This window comes from Lithobates pipiens, unplaced genomic scaffold (genome assembly GCF_037356315.1).
Source record: "Lithobates pipiens isolate NorthernLeopardFrog02 unplaced genomic scaffold, aLitPip1_a1.2 Scaffold_57, whole genome shotgun sequence".
Lineage (NCBI taxonomy): Eukaryota > Metazoa > Chordata > Amphibia > Anura > Ranidae > Lithobates > Lithobates pipiens.
In genome coordinates, this window is record NW_027507879.1 from 513,642 (window position 1) to 532,178 (window position 18,537).

The 18,537-nt window shown below is 44.4% G+C and overlaps 1 protein-coding gene across 3 annotated transcripts in view; it reads right to left on the bottom strand.

Annotated features, from left to right (window-relative positions):
* TDRD9 (tudor domain containing 9) overlaps nucleotides 1–18,537 on the bottom strand; it is a 391,054-nt gene that overhangs the window by 56,996 nt on the left and 315,521 nt on the right. For all 3 annotated transcript variants that reach the window (XR_013270091.1, XM_077467571.1, XM_077467570.1), the window contains exons 29-31: nucleotides 17,247–17,399; nucleotides 5,274–5,344; nucleotides 2,139–2,248 (exon numbers count right to left, since the gene is read on the bottom strand). Coding sequence is in view for 2 of the 3 variants with exons in the window: in XM_077467571.1 (XP_077323697.1) it covers nucleotides 2,139–2,248; nucleotides 5,274–5,344; nucleotides 17,247–17,399 (334 nt within the window). In the remaining variant the exon portion in view is untranslated. The remainder of the gene's footprint in view (nucleotides 1–2,138; nucleotides 2,249–5,273; nucleotides 5,345–17,246; nucleotides 17,400–18,537) is intronic.

The window sequence follows — 18,537 nt, forward strand, 5'->3', positions numbered from 1 at the left end:
CACCACTAAGCAGCCACAAGCAGCATCCCCCACAGGGATGGGGAGAGGGAAGATAGGGAAAGGTAGAGAAGAGAGGGAGGTGAGGGACCCCTGAATCGACCTCCCAGGGAATGCCCAGCTGCTCAGCCCCACCAAGGCAGAGAGAGCTGTACTTACCAGTCCTGAAGAGCTGGGAGACATTCCATCACAGACCCACTCTCCGATCAGTACAGGGTGGCTGCTGGCCACGGCACACTGACACAGACATCAGTAGCCCAGTCATATGTGTGCCCCGGAGCATTAAAGCTCACCGACCACCTCTGGAGCTGAGGTACGTCATGGCCGACCCAGTGCGTAGCTCTGCACACGCTTGCTGGCCAGGCTGGGGAGACTACAAGGATAAGGGTATCCAGCCTGTCACCCAGCTGCCTGTGCCTTGCGCAAAAAGCAAAGCTTCTGCAGAAAAAACACGGACCGATGGACCCAAAGGGTTCCTGGGTCCTTGTACTTCACTAGGCAAAATAAGGGACCATCCCCTGGGCGGAACTAAAAGTTCTTTTTTTCATAACATGTTATGCCTAGTCTTCTCCTAAAGGTGGCGAAACAACCCAATGGTTAAGAGAGGAGCTGTGTCAATCTGTGAATATAAAAGAAAACTTTTTTCCCTTCAAAATTTTCGGTCTTTTTTTTTTTTTGCTAAACAAACGCACAGGTGATCAAATGCCACCGAAAGAAAGCTCTATTTGTGGGGGAATAAAAATGCTAAAAATGTTGTTTGGGTACAACATAGCATGACCGCGCAATTGTAACTTAAACTACATCGCTGAAAGCTGGCTTAGGCAGGAAGGGAGGAATGTGCCCAGTATTGAAGTGGTTAATGGGGGGGGGTTAACTATGTCAGCGGATCGGATGTAAGTGGATCGTTCACCAAAATCAGTTTTTCATCATTTAACGTTTTTTATTATTATTATGGATTAAAAAATAAGCTCTGTTTTTGATTATGGAAGAAAGCCTTAAAGAGGAAGTAAACCCTAATGGGTTTACTTCCTCTTTTTTTCCCTGCAAAGGTAAAGCATAATGGACTACTATGCATCGCATAGTAGCTCATTATGTGTCACTTACCTGACACAGGAGCCAGCGAAGTCGCCGCTGTCCCCTGTAGTCCGCCGCATCCATCTTGCTGGTGGCGTCTCGCAGCTCCGACGAATCACAGCGGCGAAGCCGCGATGACGTCACTCCCGCGCATGCGCACGGGAGTCGGGTCTCGCAGCTCCGCCGCTGCCATTCGGCGAAGCTGCGATGACGTCACTCCCGCGCATGCGCACGGCAGTCGACAAATTAGGCAAATCCATTCTTGGACTTGCCGCATTTAGTGCGCCTGCGCGCCGCTGTCTACAGCGCATGCGCCGTAGACAGCGGTGCCCATTTTCGGGCAAATATCTCCTAAACCATATAGGTTTAGGAGATATTGCTTGGACCTACAGGTAAGCCTTAATCTAGGCTTACCTGTAGGTCAAAGTGGTTTGAAAGGGTTTACTTCCTCTTTAACAGAGGCAGAGCATCTGCTAAGGTCCACTATCCCCCAGAGATACATGTCCGTTTTTTTTATCCCTCAATGGATGGATGAAAAATGGACATACGGAATGGGTGTGTGAAAGGGGCCTTACTGTGATACCTTTTATTGTGGCAGGCTCACCAAGGAGCAATAAGCTATAGTGACCTCCACTGACTATGAATTCCACCCTGAAACGCCTGAATTGAATGCCGAAGGTCTAACAGCATAGCAGCATTTTCACAGGATTGTCTTCTTGACAGGTCTTATACTGCAATTCTATCCAAAAACGGATGCTATCTGACCATACAGAATAGGTGAGATGACTTCATAATGAGCTTCTATCTTCACGGTCTGATCACATGCTGAGGGAGGTTATGGAGAAAGCTGTAATGCTCAACTGTGGGCCACTGTTTATTTTCCAGAAGCGGACTCTGCTGTCTTGGCTGGAGTGTACCAATTACAAGATGAACAAAATTGCAAATACTTTTCCAAGTAAGAGTCCAAATAGAAGCATCTCAACTATATTTGACCATTTGATTAGGATTTATTTATCTTTGTTTGCTATAACATTAAAATTATGGCAAAATGAAGGTGATCTAATTACCAGTTGCATTTACGGAAAGGGAAGCAGCAACAAACATTCTTTGATGAGATTCCTCCGGAGCATCGTTAACAAATACAGAGTTGATACTTTCTTTCTCAATCCAAACAGATCTAAAAAGAAAAATTTAATTTCTAATAAAACCCAACAAAACATGTCATGTAAAGTAGCAAACTAACTACAGAATTAAAAACAGGATTCAAGGATGAAAACCATCAGCTCAATGCGTGTCTTTTTCAAACACAAACCTAAAATATACTGGAATATAATTACATAATTAAATGGATATTCTACCTCACTTTGACATGCATGTGGTTTGGTACATATATATTTGAACAAAGGCACAATTTTAGATTTTTTCAGGTATTTACCAAAACATATTCAAGCTATAATTCTGCAAGGGATATGGGCTGAAAGTGCACACTCAGGATTTAATTTGAGGGTATGAACATCCAAATCGGAAGATTGGTTTAGAAATTACAGCTTTTAATAGCCATCCCCTCTTTTTCAAGGGACCAGAAGTAATTGGACAATTGAATCAATTGTGTTTCATGACCAGGTGTAGGCTACTCCATTATTTCTTCATCAATTAAGCAGGTTAACGGTCCAGAGTTGATTTTTAAGTGTGGTACTTGCATTTGCAATCTATTGTGCTGTTACTACACCATGCGTTCAAAGGAGCTATCCATGCAAGTGAAACAGACCATTGTAAGGCTTCAAAAATGAAACAAATCCATCAGAGATAGCAGCAACATTAGGAGTGGCCAAATCAAGTTTGTTACATTCTGAGGAAACAGGAATAAACTAGTGACTTCAGCAACATAAAGCCTGGATAATCAGGGAAGACAACAGTGGTGGATGATCACAGGATCCTCACTATGGTAAAGAAGAACCCAGTCACAAAATACAGACAAGTGAAGGACACTCTCCAGTAGATGAGCGTATCATTATTAACGTCTACAATCAAGAGAAGACTTCACCAGAGCAAACACAGAGGGTTCACCACAAGGTGCAAACCATTCATAAGCCTGAAGAATTGAAAAGCCAAACTGGACTTTGCCAAAACACATCTAAAAAAAAAACACACCAGTTCTGGAAAAGGTGGATGAAACCAGGATTAATCTGTACCAGAATGGAAGAACAAAGTGTGGAGAAGGTCTGGAACAGCTCATGACACACAATGTCACCTGCAAAACATAGTGGAGGCAGTGTGATGTCATGGCCATACATGGCTTCCAGTGGCACTGGGTCATTGGGGTTTATTGATGATGTGACAGAAGCAGCCGGATGAATTCTGCAGTGTTTAGAGACGTACGATCAGCCCAGATTCAGCCAAATGCAGCAATGTTGATTGGACGGCACTTCACAGTACAGATGGACAATGATCCAAAACACACTGCAAAAGCAACCCAGGAGTTTTTGAAGGAAAAGAAGTGTAATATTCTGCAATGGCCGAGTCAATCACCCGCTCTCAACCCAATTGAGCATACATTTCACTTGCTGAAGGCAGAAAGGCCCACAAACAAAGATCAACTGAAGACATCTGCAGTTAGAGCCCTGCAAAGCATCATAAAGGAAAAAACCCAGTCTTTGGTAATGTAGATGGGTTCAAGACTTCCGGCAGTCATTGCCAGTAAAGGAATCTCACCAAATATTAAAAGTGAACATTTTATTTATGATTGTATTAATTTGTCCAATTACATTTGAGTCCCTGAAAATAGGGGGACTGTATAAAAATGGTTGAAAAATTTGTACTTGGCATTTATGTTAAACCCCTTGAATTAAAGCTGAAAGCCTGCACTTCAAATTCATTTGGATAGTTTGATTTTAATTTTATTCGGGTGGCATACAGAGCTAAATGTATGAAAATTGTGCCTGTGTCCAAATATATGTGGACCCAACTGTACATTCAAACTTGAGAAGAGATACTATTGACAATTTCGATAAAATTAGGATTTTTGTACAGACCTCTATTTTAAGCAGATTTCACTGGCTACAGACTGATCCAGGAATGTTGCAATAAAAGACTTCCAGAATTCTCCCCATCATCTCATGCTCAAGATGCGCCCACTTTACTTCCTTTTACATATTCAAGTATAAACATTATCCCTTGCCAATTGTCTCTTGCCTACATAACCTTCTGGGTATATGGCTGGCTCAACCAATACAAAAATAGCAATGACTGAAAGGTACAGGCTCTAAGCCAGTTTTTAACCTGCCCAACTTCCTTACATGTAGGTAGGTTGAATTTATCAACAGTCCTATACAGACTGATCTCCATCTATGGTAATTCTTCTACAGCATATACTGCTGCTCTGATAGCGTGAGAATAACATTCCAGATAGTTATATTTCACAGCAAGTCCCCTTTGACCTGAGATTCACTTCTCCCTAAAAACTGAAAAGTTTAAATCTGCCCCTTCTCTGTTGTGATAATTTTACAATGAATTCACTGCTGACAGTCAACCAGGATATCTGCCAAGTGTAAATAGCTGAAAAAAAGGCAATGAGTGCAACACAAATCTCTGGCACTAGCTAAATCATAACGATTGCATGAAAATGCAGCATCACAACTGTTAGCCCTTGTACACACGGTCAGAGAATCTGTCGGAATGAGTCTTATCGGACCGTGTCGTCAGATAATCTGACTGTGTGTGGTATGCATCGGACTGATTCCGTCCGAATCTCCGTCCGACCCAATTTTCCAACATGTTGGAAATATTTCCCGACCAACTGGGCCGGACGGACCTAATCCGATCATGTGTAGAGCATGTGTAGAGCATCTTCATCAGACAAAGTGCCACGCATGCTCAGACTAAATTCCTACATCAAAGCTATTGGCTACTAGCATGAATGTAGTCCCATCGTAACGAAATTACGTCATCATGTTCTGAAAGATCAGATTTTTCGCCAACTTGGCCCGACCGTGTGTATGCAACAGTTTCGGAAACAATCCGTCGGACTAAATCCGACGGATTGGGTTGGCAAAATCTCCGACCGTGTGTACGTGGACTAAGAAAAGACACAAGCAACGCACAGACCATATTTATAAACATCAATGCTTAAGTGTCTTAAATGCTAAATACGTGGAAGAATTGGCAAAGCAATCGTTAAATAGTGTAAATATTTGCTGTATTACCTGAACTTGGAAACTTTAATTAAGCTGTGAAAAAGTATTGTATAGGGATGGTATGGTCCATAAAGGATTGCCTAGACACAAATAAAAGGACATTAAGATTAGTGCAAGAAAAAATAAAAAATAAATTCAACAAATGCACTAGCTAGGAACAAGGGATAAATGAAAAGCAGCGTTCCACGTGTGAGCAAGAGACAAAATGTAGCTTACCTGTAAATGACATATGTTGGAGCGCAATTCAGAACACAAGCAGAGTATTCACACACCATGGGTTATAGCTGTGTGCCTTTAAGCGATTGGACACTGGCAAAGCTTTAGAGGACAAACCCACCCTGGGCACCTTCGCTATAACCCTTCCCCACTCCGGGAGTCCTCAGTTTTTGTTTAGCAATAGAGAGTATATCAAGGAATGGAATTGAATGGAATGGTGGATGCAGTGTACTGGACTTCAATATATGGAAAATAAAGGAACACCAAAATGATCTTAACTGTACAGTACAGGACACAGGAAGAGTATCCATACACCACAAGACATCCCCAAGGATTAGAAAGGGTGAGCAACAATGAAGTAAACAGAACTGTGCTAACAGGCCCAACAAGGGTCAGAAGACCCAACCTCACAGAGCCACTGTGAGGACCTTGTGGACTGTTGTAGAAACTCATATAAGCCAATGTATTTTATATTGATTTGCATGTTTTATGAATTTTCTTATTATAATATGGTAGTGGTCTTGTCTTATTATTAATAGTAAAACAATTATTAATCTTCATTAATGTATAAATATAGAAAGTTTTAAATGCTGAACTTTAGAGGACCTCTGTTTCATACTGATATTCTTAACTGGTTCAAAGTTCATTAGCATACATTCAAGTTATATAGAATTATTTAGTCTTGAAATGCATATAAATCACAGATATGGGATAGTTAATCTTTAGTTACTAATTAGAAGAGAACTTTTCACAGCAGTGAAATACAGCCTGATAAGATAAGAACATCTTAAGCAGGTGGTTTATAAATAATTAACGTTATGTACAAGTACATTAATTACTTTTGACAGGGTCAAACCAAAGTCTGCTTGAGCCCTCATTAAAACTGTGAAAATACATTGAATGGGATAACACTGATGTATGTGTATTTGATTATATATATATATAAAAAATGTAGATACTACAGTTTGTGAAGCTAATGTATGTATACATGTACATAGAATTGTATAGTGAAAAACGAGACATAACACATTTGGTGGGGTTATTGAAAGTTCATTCTCTCAAAGTCGTAAATCTGTCTTATCAGGATAAGGAAGGTTTGATCTAACACAGCTGGGTGCCAGACTGTATCTACACAGGTGTTTTTAATTGGACAAAACCAGTTATAAATCACTTTAATGAACATATAGGAATTCTGGGAATAATTACGTTTATCTGGTTGTAGGACAGGTGTCAGATTTATAGTTAGTTACATTGACATAGATCTTAGCGACCAATCATATGTAGGAGAGATGATTCAGATAAGGCTTGTAAAAAAAAGACGATATAAATGCAAGTCCTACAATTGTTAGATAGGAGATCATGAGGCTGAACTCTATGTATGCTGCCCTATTGAAAGGGTCATAGAGGTCAGAACCAATCTCCTTGTACGAGTCAGAGAAGAATTCTTAACTTATTCCAGAGTGTGGTCTCAGGTGAATTTCCCTCATGAACTTGGTCGAGATGGAATCCAGAACTCTGAGAGGGGACCAGACCACCGGTCGGTCGACTGGTCCCTATCAGGTAACGAGTTCCCAAGAATTGGCAGAAAAGACCCATTCTGGTTCAAGGTGAGAACAATTCACAATTGTTTCAAATTTGTTAGAGAATAAGAATATCTATATCTAATATACTTGCGTTGTAAGCAACTGTATAAATTAGACCTGTATCTTGTAATACTTTGAACACAATGTGTAACAATGCTGTATGTTCCCAGCTGTTAATAAACCTGCCTTGCTGAAGTTCTGCCTGGTTTGATACTTTACTATTCTACTTCAGGACAAAAGCTGCATTAACAGAAGATGGACTCCACCTGGTAAAACTTTGAAAAGTATGAACAGAGGACCAAGTGGCTGCCTTACAATAGTATTCTACAGAAGCTTTGTGCTAACATGCCCAGAAATCTCCCACGGACCTGGTGGAACGGGTATGTAAAAAGCCAGGAGAATATTTCTCTTTGAGGATGTAAGCACTTGCAATCAAATTTTATATCCATCGTGTAATGGTGGACTTGAAAGCTGGGTTCCATAGTTATGGTCCACAACTCGGGACCTGTATTAGCACCCTGTGACTAACTCAACGCATTGCACAAAGTGCCAAAAGCAACATTACAGGACATGCACAGCCAAAAGGATATGGCGCCAAGGTTTTATAGAGGCTGCACCGATCAAAATACTCTGCTTGTGTGCTGGCATCAGAAGACAATGAGGGCCTGAGTGAAGAATCAAAGATAAAATAAAAATAATAAACAAGTTTAATGAAGTTTCCTCTGTGAAGGAGAAAAGGTCAATCACCTTCAGACACTAGCACAAGAACTGAGGATTCACCAAGTGGGGCAGGGTTGTAAGTGAGGGAGCCAGCAGGCGTGTCCTCTAAAGCTTTGCCAGAGTACAATCAGCTACTGATTACACCTATACATGCCTATAACGCATGGTGTATGAATATACTATCATGTATGAATAAATTGGATTTTTGTACTAATCCTGTTCTCTGAGGTTCAATGATGGACACAGCACCTTAATCTTGACCTAAGGGTTATATGGCCAGCTTTAGAAGAGGACTAGGCAGAACACAACAAAAAACAAGCACAGTACCGCCCAGGGAGCAGTCCTACCGGCTATAACCCCTCACCCTGCTCCCAGCAGCTCAGTTCCTCAAAAAGCAGTACAAACATAAATAGGAGGGGTGGGTGCTGTGTCCGTCAATGAACCTCAGAGAAAGATTTTACAGCGAGTACAAAAATCCAATTTTCCCTTTTGTTCATTGACGGACACAACACCTTAATCTAGACCCTAGGGATGTCCCCAAGCAGTGCCAAAAACAAGAAGTGGGAACACAAAGAAAATAAACTCCACCCATGATAAAAAGAACTGCCCATCAGATGAGTCACAACCTCAAAAAGGCCGACCTGAAAAACCTTGCGGCCACAGCATGCATCCGAAGATGCGCCACGTGGACCTTGTAAAATTTGGTGAAAGAGTGTAGAGACAACCAGGTAGTCGCCTTACACACCTGAGAAATGGATGCTTGATGCCAGAAAGCACCAATTGCCCTGGTATAATGTGCCGTGACAAGAAAGGGAGGCGCCCGACCCCTTATGGCATAAGCCTGAACCACAATCTGTCTCATCCATCGAGAAATGGTGGCCAACAAGATTGCCATGCCCTTCTTCAGACCAGCCACCGAAAACCAAACAGAGTCCGACCTCCGGAAAAGAGCCGTAGCAGACAGATACACCCACAGAGCCCGGACCACATCCAAAGAATGTAAAGCGACCTCCTTGGGATGCGACGGCTGAGGACATAAGGACGGAAGCACAACGTCTTCATTTAGATGTAATGCCGAAACAGTCTGACGAAAAGAGGGCTGCGAACGCAGCACTGCCTTATCCTTGTGGAGAATCAAGTAGGGTAGACTTGCAAGACAAGGCTGATATCTGCCCTTTAATGGTGCTTAATGCAAGCTTCTGATCCACTCCTTGCTGCACAACAGCAGGCCCATGGAAACTGAATATGTACACGGACGCCACCCCATCTCCTCACACATGGAGATTTAGGCTCTCCACATGCAATGATAAATCTTTTGGGAAGAAGACTTCCACGCACTCAGCATAGTGGAAACTACCGAAGCCGACAGTCCTCAGTACCTGGCTTTCAAGAGCCATGCCATTAAAACCAGCGACGATAAAGCAGGGTGGAGTATCGGACCTTGCGACAGAAGGTCCTCCTGCATTGGCAGCCACCAAGGAACATCGGCCACCATACGTACTATGTCGGCGTACCAAGGATGTCAAGGCCAGTCTGGGACAATCAGAATCACTGGAATCCCCTCAGGCTCCATACTGAGTAGCATACGAGGGAGGAGTCTGGGGGGGGGGGGGGGGCGGCATAAATCAGCCGCTTATGCCCCCATGGGGCCACCAACGCATCTGACGCATCCGTCCAGGGATCCTTTGACCTGGCCACAAACCTCTGCACCTTCCGATTGACCCGAGAGGCCAGATCATCCACATCCGGCATGCCCCACCTTAGGCAAATGAGCCGCAACACTTCCGGACGCAGTGACCATTCCCCCTGGTCCAGCAACTAACGACTGAGGTAGTACGCCTGCCAGAACCGGCACATGCCGCTCTGCCCACTGTAGGATGTGAGAGCCCTCCCGCACAGCCGCTGAGCTCCTTGTCCCTCCCCGGTGATTGGCATATGCCACCGCCGTGGCGTTATCAGACTGGATCCTGACCGGATGCCCCTGCAGCCTCTGTGACCATGTGGAGAGACTCCACCTGATCGCCCGAAGCCCCAGGACATTGATCGGCAGGCGGGATTCTTCCTGCATCCAGCAACGACCCTGGGCCGTCTGGATACTCAAAACTCCCCCTAGCCGGTCAGGCTGGCATCCGTCGTGATCACCGTCCAATGAAGAGGAGGGAACGACTTTCCGAACCAAAGGGTCGGGGACCTCAGCCACCAGAGAAGCGAAGCCCTGGCTAGCTGGTTCACCCGAATTTGACAATCCAGGGATATCGGAGATTTGTCCCATTTGGACAGGATCTCTTTTTGCAAGACTCGAGTGTGGAATTGGTATAGTATATGTGTACCGCCTCAAAAGTGGCTACCATGAGGCCTAGAACTTGCATGCAAAAAGGCAGCGACAATCACCTGCAGGACCTTAGTAACCGCACCGCGGATTGAAGAGTCTGCAGCTTGTTCGAAGGGAGAAAGACTCTGGCCTATGAGGAATCCAGAATCAACCCCAAGTACTCTAGGTCGGCAACAACACTGACTTCTGGAGATTTAACACCCAGCCAAACTCCTGAAGAGTCTGTATGGTGATCGCCACATCCTCCCTTAATTCTGAGGCAGAAGCTGCTCTCAGGAGGAGGTCGTCCAGATAACCCACGATCATGATCCCTCATTGTCTCAGCAACAAGAGAATCGGGGCTAGCACCTTGGTGAAGAGTCTGAGCAGTCGCTAAGCCAGAGGGAAAAGCTACGAATTAGTAGTGCTCGTCTCCGACCGCAAATCGCAGGAACCTCTGATGTCTCATGCATATGGGGACATACAAGTATGCGTCCTTGATGTCCAAAGACGCCAAGAAATCCGTTGAAGAAAGTGCAGGGACCACAGAAGGAACCGATTCCAACCTGAACCTCCGCAAAACAATTTAGGGCCTTGAGATCCAGGACCGGACGGAACCCCTTCCTCCTGTATTAAAAAAAGATTGTAGTAGAATCCCTGAAACCTTTGCGACATGAGTACAGGCACTATCACCCCACGCAGTAGTATCTATCTTGTAGCCTGACAAAACCAGCTTGCAAACCCAGTGGTCAGAAAGAAGAGAGGTCCACCAGACTGCAAACTCCCCAAGATGACCCACCCCCTGGAGAAACGGCGGGGGCAAAAACTTCATGCAGCAGCTGATTTGTTAGTCTTGCGATACCAGGGGCGCTTTTGTCCCTCATTGGGCCACTTGTCAGACTGGGGACACTTATCTGCCGACCCGGGCGGACGAACGAAAAAGCCGCTTCTGAGGGGAAAAAGAGGGCCCCTGCCTACAGCGTGGCTCCTTACCCTTTCTGGACTGTGGGAGCAAAGTACTCTTTCCCCCAGTAACATTAATGTCATTCATCGAGGCGCCAAACAGCCTCTCACCTTGGAAGGGCAAATCCGCCAACGCTTTCTTAGATGCCTGGTCCGCAGACCAACACTTCGCCCTAATCGACCTCCCAGGGAATGCCCAGCTGCTCCATCCTGCCTAAATAGGTAGAACCATACTTCAGCCTCCTGCAGAGACTGCTGGAGGCACTCCACAGACAGACCCATCACCGAGCAGTACGGGGTGGCTGTCGGCCACAGCACACTGTGACACAGACAGCATTAGTCCGGTCATATGTGTGCCCCGGCTGCCCCTGGACCAGAATGGGGCCTGTTGTGGCTGCCCCAACACAGAGCTTAGGTCTGCATGAGCTCGATGCCCAGGCTGGGGAGACTACCAGGATCTATATTATCCAGCCTGTCACCCAGCCCGTCTGTTGATTGTAGATCACAGGAAGAAAAAAAAAAAAACAGCAAAAAAGAAAAAAAAAAATGTAAGACCACTGGTCCCCACAGGGCAGTAAAAAAAATGAGCTGCTGGGAGCAGAGTGAGTGGTTATAGCCAGTAGGATCACCCATAGGGCGGTATTGTGCTTGTTTTTTGTTGTTTTCTGCCTAGTCCTCTCCTAAAGGTGGCAATATAACTCCAAGGTCAAGATTAAGGTGCTGTGTTCGTCAATGAACTAAAGAGAAATGTTTTTGTACTCACTGTATTATCCTTTGCTTCCAAATACAGGGAGGGACACAAGAAGTCTCTCGCCTTTAGGTTATATTACAACCAAAAGAAGGATTGAACATTGGCAAACAAACTTCAGACCAGGCCAGTATCACCCCTTCTACTACCAGCATGCCTTAGCAAAGCAGTTCTGAGAGCATGACCATAAACACAGACCTATGTTTGTCAATGGATTTCTAGAACGGATTATCTGGAGTTCAAAGGTCATTCTCATCTTATCCATTGGGGGAGAGTGCATTATTCACCTCCAGGAAATTCCAAAATCAGTTCAACTGGCCAACAGCAATGAAAAGTTAACAGGCCCAAAGCCCCGCCTGAAAAATGCCTGAATTTATATCCTCCAGACAGAATACAAAAAACCAGGTAGTAGCCTTGAAAGACTGGGAAATGACCGTTTGATGATGAAAGCCCAATAACTCCTCTCAGATTCAGCAAAGTGTACCTTGACAGGAAAGGTGGAACTCAATCCTTGAGACTAGGGTCTGACTGAACAACCTAGAGAAGGTGGAAAGATAGGCCAGAGCATCAATCTTAGAAGCCCCAAGATGCACAACCAAGTATGCTTTCAACATACCTTAAGACTTTACAGGAAGTAGCATTCTTAACTTTTAAAGAATAACAGATTAAAAGAAAATTATGGAATTTATTTTTCCCATAATCATACTTACCTAGGTGGATGCAGCATCGGTCCAATGCTGTATCTATCCCCCGCTGCCTCTGTATTGAGAGCCAAGCCATTGAACATCGCCGATGGCCCAGTTCTCTCAGCTCCTCAGAGCTGCTGCGTGTCAATCAGCAGCTCTCCTGCTCTGCTCCTCCATGCTCACTATTTCGCTGAGCTGTGGAGGAGGGGCGGGGAACGGCCGTCCCAGCGGCTCGCTGAGATGGCCATCAGTCCAGGCACCTAGCGGATACCAGATACCCAGATTCGGGATGATACAGTGCCTTGACTGATATTGGTGACGCCAGCAGAGAGCAGACTTAAGTCCGCTCTCTGCTGAAAATGGGTCACAGGAATACTAAACAAATTGCACTTCTGTGACCCACAGGATAAGTCCAGCCAAAACGAGCTCAAGCTGGACTTCTCCTTTAACAGATGCCCCTATCTTTAAAGTAAAGTTCAGCTTAAGGAGCGTATTACGTTACACCCATTATCAGGGTGTACCATGCTCCTGTCAACCCACCTCTTGCCGACGGTAGGCAGGGAATCCTCTACTCACACCTGCTGTCACAATTAAAAAAAAACAGAGCGGCCATGCAGGGCTCAGCACACATGGCTGCATCATTCATTCAGTTTCCTTTGAATGAATAAGTGAGGACAGTCATTGCAGATGATGGCTTGTAGTTCTCAAAAAAACGGCAAGAGCGCTGGTAGTAGTTAATTGATACTTCCGGCCATTCAGTAACTGTCTGCTGAACGTACAGGCAGTGTACTAAGTGTCTGCTAATCACAGGTGCAATACTTTACAGGATGCAAAGTAAAATAAATGCACATTTCTTTTACCTGCAAAAACATGTCCATTTTTTTTTTTTGCAAAAGGTGAAGTTTGTTCTGCACCCCTGTAAACCCTTCTCAGCTGACAGTGGGCTAAAGCCAACTGTTGGTTTTTGTTGAAGAGCCGGTCCAGGCTCTAAAAAGAAGCTGGGCCAGCCATCTAAGAAGGTACTAAGAGCCTGAGCCAGCCGCTCCCGCCCCCTCCACAACCCAGTGAGCGCAGGGGAGGGGGATTCAGAGCTCAAAGCAGGTGACTGACATTGGTATTTGATCGCCAAGTTCTTGGTGTAAAGCCAGCAGGGGACAACTGCAGCATCAAACTGATACAACTAAGACATTAGGATGGAGGGGCCTGGAATAAAACGGGGCAAAGTTTACCACCTCAAAGAAGTTCACCTCCATCTTCAAAGCAAGACATTTGTCTGGATGACGAATAATTCTTGCCTGGACAGTATACAGAAACAGACCCACATATTGAGAACTCCAGGCAGACTTATGTCAATTGAAAACTTACTCCAAAATGTGTAGACCGTGTAGGACATAGTGGTCTTCAGAAGTGAAGCGGAATTCTCCCTCAAAAGTAAGCTATTTAAGTATCCTATTTTATATATCCTATTTTGGGACACCACAGGGTGTATACAAGAGGCCCAAAACCAGAATCAGGACCTTGGTGGTAAACACAAACTGGCAGGTTTACTAAAACTGGTGCACACAGAATCTGGTGCAGCTTTGCATTGTAACCAATTAGCTTGTAGGTTTTAGGGCCAGTTTCTCACTTGTGCGATGTCAGACATCACATGCAATTCGCAGCGCACTGCGAAAAGTGTGAAAGTAGCCTTATTGGGATTTTATGTGATAGAACCAACACAAAGTGGCACATAATTGTGAAGTGGAAGGAAATTTATAAATGTTTTTCACATAAATATCTAAAAAGTGTGGCGTGCATTTGTATTCAGCCCCCTTTACTCTGATACCCCTAACTAAAATCTAGTGCAACAAATTGCCTTCAAATGTCATCTAATTGGTAAATAGAATCCACTTGGGTATAATTTAATCTTAGAACCTTAGTGAACAAACAGCATCATGAAGGCCAAGAAACCGACCAGACAGGTCAGGGATAAAGTTGTGGAGAAGTATAAAGCAGGGTTAGGTTATAAAAAAAAAAAATATCCCAAGCTTTGAACATCTCATAGAGCACTCTTCAATCCTTAACCCGAAAATGGAAAGAGTATGGCACAACTGCATACTGAACGCTATTCACCTAAACTGACAAGTCAGGCAGGAGAGCATTAAATCAAAGAAGCAGCCCATGGTAACTCTTGAGGAGCTAAAGAGATCCAGAGTTCAGGTGGGATTATATGTCCACAGGACAACTATTAGTCGTGTAGCCCACAAATCTGGCCTTTATGAAAGAGTGGCAAGAAGAAAGCCATTGTTGAAAGAAAGCCAAAAGAAGTCCGGTTTGCAGGTTGGCAAAAGCCATGTGGGGGACACAACAAACATGTGGAAGAAGGTGCTCTGGGTCAGAGGAGACTAAAATTAAACCTTTTGGCCAAAAAGCAAAATGCTATGTGTAGCAAAAAACACGGCATATCACCCTGAACACACCATCCCCATCGTGAAAAACATGGTTGTGGCAGCATCATGTTATGAGGATGCTTTTCTTCAACAGAGACAGGGAAGCTGGTGAGAGTTGATGGGCATATGGATGGAGCCAAATACAGCGCAATCTGAAAAGGAAACCTGTTAGAGTCTGCAAAAGACTTAATACTGGGGTGGAGGTTCAGACAACTAGCAAAGGCCTTTTGGGTCACAGAAAAACCATGATTCTGGGGTTCTTCAAGTAGATTCCGCTATGTCCCCATCTACCAAACATTCTCGTCTTTCTCAACCTTGTCCTTCACTGGTACCTCTTCTGTTAAGAAGGGGGAGAGAAGAGGGTGAACGCTACAGTTTGTGACCAGGGCAATCCAAACCAGCAAGAATTACGAGAAACTGGTGCTGTAAACGTACAATGGCAAGCGTATTCCGCTCTTGACACAAGTACTGGAGGAAGGTAACATTTCATCGTTCCCACATTGTCTGTGCTCCTTCGATGTAACATTTAATTTAGAAATCATGGAGTGCAGTGCTTTCCGGATTCTTTAACTTACATACTGGAGGAAGTTGCCCCAAAAGTAGCAGAAATACCAGACAGGTGGAAGGTGTCAGATCTGCAGTAGACACTCTGGCCCCTAGATAATACACTGCACAAAAGGCTGCATCCAGGTTCCTCCCCAATTAAGAAGGTATTTGGGATCCCTAAACCCATACATCCCCCCCCCCCCCCCCCCATCTGGTGTTGGTCAGACATAGCCTGCTGATCAGGCTAAGGGGACCCTTGCTGAGAACAGAAATACGAGTCAGTCAAGGAGGCAATATGCCACTTATGCCGCGTACACACGTAGCGGACTATCCGACGGACTTAGTCTGGTGGACTGCCCGCCAGAATGTCCGTCGGACTTTCCGAACAAGCTACTTGCCCACACACGGCACTTTTTCAGCGGCTAATACGGCGTGCTAATACGGCGTACTAAGTCCGCCGTACTATCCGCCCTACTTTTGAAATGAACGGACTCGCCCACACACACACGGAGGAAAGTCCGCTCATTTCGAGCGCGTCTCCAGGTAGGCGGGGCCCGCGAAGGAGACGTCGCAGGCCCCGCCACCTGGTATGGACTTAAAGGGGAACCCCAACGCCGAAAAAAATCGGCGTGGGGGTCCCCCCATGTCCACATCAGACCCTTGTCCGAGCACGCTACCCGGCCGGCCAGGAAAGGGGGGGGGGCGAGCGAGGGCCCCCCCCTCTCCTGAGCCGTACCAGGCCGCGTGCCCTCAACATGGGGGGTGCCTTGGGGAAGGGGGGGCCCCCCCACCCCAAAGCACCTTGTCCCCATGTTGATGAAGACAATGGCCTCTTCCCGACAACCCTGGCTGTTGGTTGTCGGGGTCTGCAGGCGGGGGGCTTATCGGAATCCGGGAGCCCCCTTTAATACATTATTGAATAATTTTTTTATTATTATTTATTATATTATAAACTTTATCATACCCGGGATGTCTGCTAGACTCTGGTTTGAACAGATTTAAGAGTTATTCCTAAGAATTACAGGACTGCAATATAAAACGCCAAATTTTCATGCAAAATAACTGTACCACTTTCAGCACCTAAAACCAGAACTAACCAGACTCTCTGCCTCTTGCATTTGGCAGCCTGTGCCTTCCAGAATGCCCCTAAGCTCTGGTGCTACGTAGAGCTTGGGGTGGCCCAGGAAGTCAAATACAGTAAAAAATAAAACCACAGTAAAGAAAAACATTTTTTTTGACCCCAATAAGTTCCCTTTCCTGTCTTAGGAGGATCACTAGAAAAGGATAAGGGGGTTACCAGCAGGGACTAACCCCAAGACACTAGCCACATCCTCTCCCCCCATATTCAATAATCTGGACCTATATTGGGACCCTACAGGTCTGTAAGGCAATACATTACTGCAAAGGTTGCATTCTGCAAGGACCAGCAATCTTACAGGCTGTCCAGTGTGGGGTTCCAGTACCATTCCTTTGAGCACTATAGTGCCATAGGTAATGAATCTGGAAAGACCAGTCCTAGATGGCATGGTTAGGAAGCTAGCCAATATTAGGTGCAGAGACTGCACAGACAAAGCCGCCCAAACAAGAACTGAAATTCAGCTCATTCACTTCATTATACTGAATCCCGCTTGGTTGAAGCACAGAATATCCAGAAGATCAGAAATGGGAGATTCTAAGCTAATCTATAGCTTAGAATCTCTAATTTCTGGTCTTCGGGAGACACACCAACTAAAGCAAATTTATAGAGACAACATTATGACTGCAGTAGCAAAGTTAGTACCTTGTTATTTGGATATCCAAACTGCTTGTTCTGGTAGCTTTCGAGCAGGCCATCAATGAGTTCCTTCTCTCTCTTCTTGTCAAAACCACGCACGTGTTTAATTTCACCTCTGTTACTCACTGAAAATAGCTCTTTCAGCACTTCATTGCTTTGCTGGAGGAGAATGAATGAGTAAACAGTTGAATGGCCCTATTAAAAATCTGCCATATTCTGAATTTGTCCATTTAAATTTAAAATTCCACAACTATGTTTTTGAGCTCCCAGTCAGCCTTGAATTTATCCTTCTATAGCAAAAGTTTCATTCTTCCTGTTACATTTCTAACCAAAACGTGAAGACAACCTAAACCATGGAGAGTCTGGGAATGTACAGTCACGTGGCCATGATTAATTCCTGCTCAAGCTTCTACTAATTAAAGCTGAATTGAAGGGGAGGTGTGCCCCCCCTTTTTTGTTACCAAGTGGTGGTCTCCTATAAAGCCTAGACCTAGATTCCAAGAGGCTTTGCCAAGACTTAAAGACTAATGCAGATATTCACAGGCACATCAAATGTTTGCAGCTTAGATCTGTTACTGTAGTAATTTTGCATTTAAGCAACATTAAAGTTTAATTTTACTGCTTCAATCCCAGAAGATTTTACCCCCTCCTAACCAGAGCACGTTTTGCGATTCGGCACCGTTTGTCGCTTTAATTACGCGGTCGCGTGACATTGTACCGAAACAAAATTTACTTTTTTCCCCACAGAGCTTTCTTTTGGTGGTATTTGATCATCTCTGCGGGTTTTATTTTTTTGCGCTATAAAAAAAAAAGTGACAATTTTTTTTTCTTCAAAAAACACAATATTTTAAAATTTTTGCTAAAATAAATATCGCCATTTAAAAAAAACAAAACAAAAAAAAACACCTTTTTCCCCCCTTAGTTTAGGCCAATATGTATTCTTACATATTTTTGGTAAAATAAATAAATAAAATAAGCATATATTGATTGGTTTGCACAAAAGTTATAGCGTCTACAAAATAGGGGATATTTTTATAGCATTTTTATCAGTATTTTGTTTTTTGTACTAGTAATGGCGGCGATCTGTGATATTTATCATGACCGCGACATTATGGCGGACATGTTGGACAATTTTTGGGACCACTGGCATTAATAGTGACCAGTGCTATAAAAATGCATTGATTACTGTAAAAATGTCACTGGAAGTGAAGGGGGCGATCAAGGGGTTGTGTTCCCTAATGTGTGTTCCAACTGAAGGGGTAGGGGACTGACTAGGGGAGATGACAGATCGCTGTAC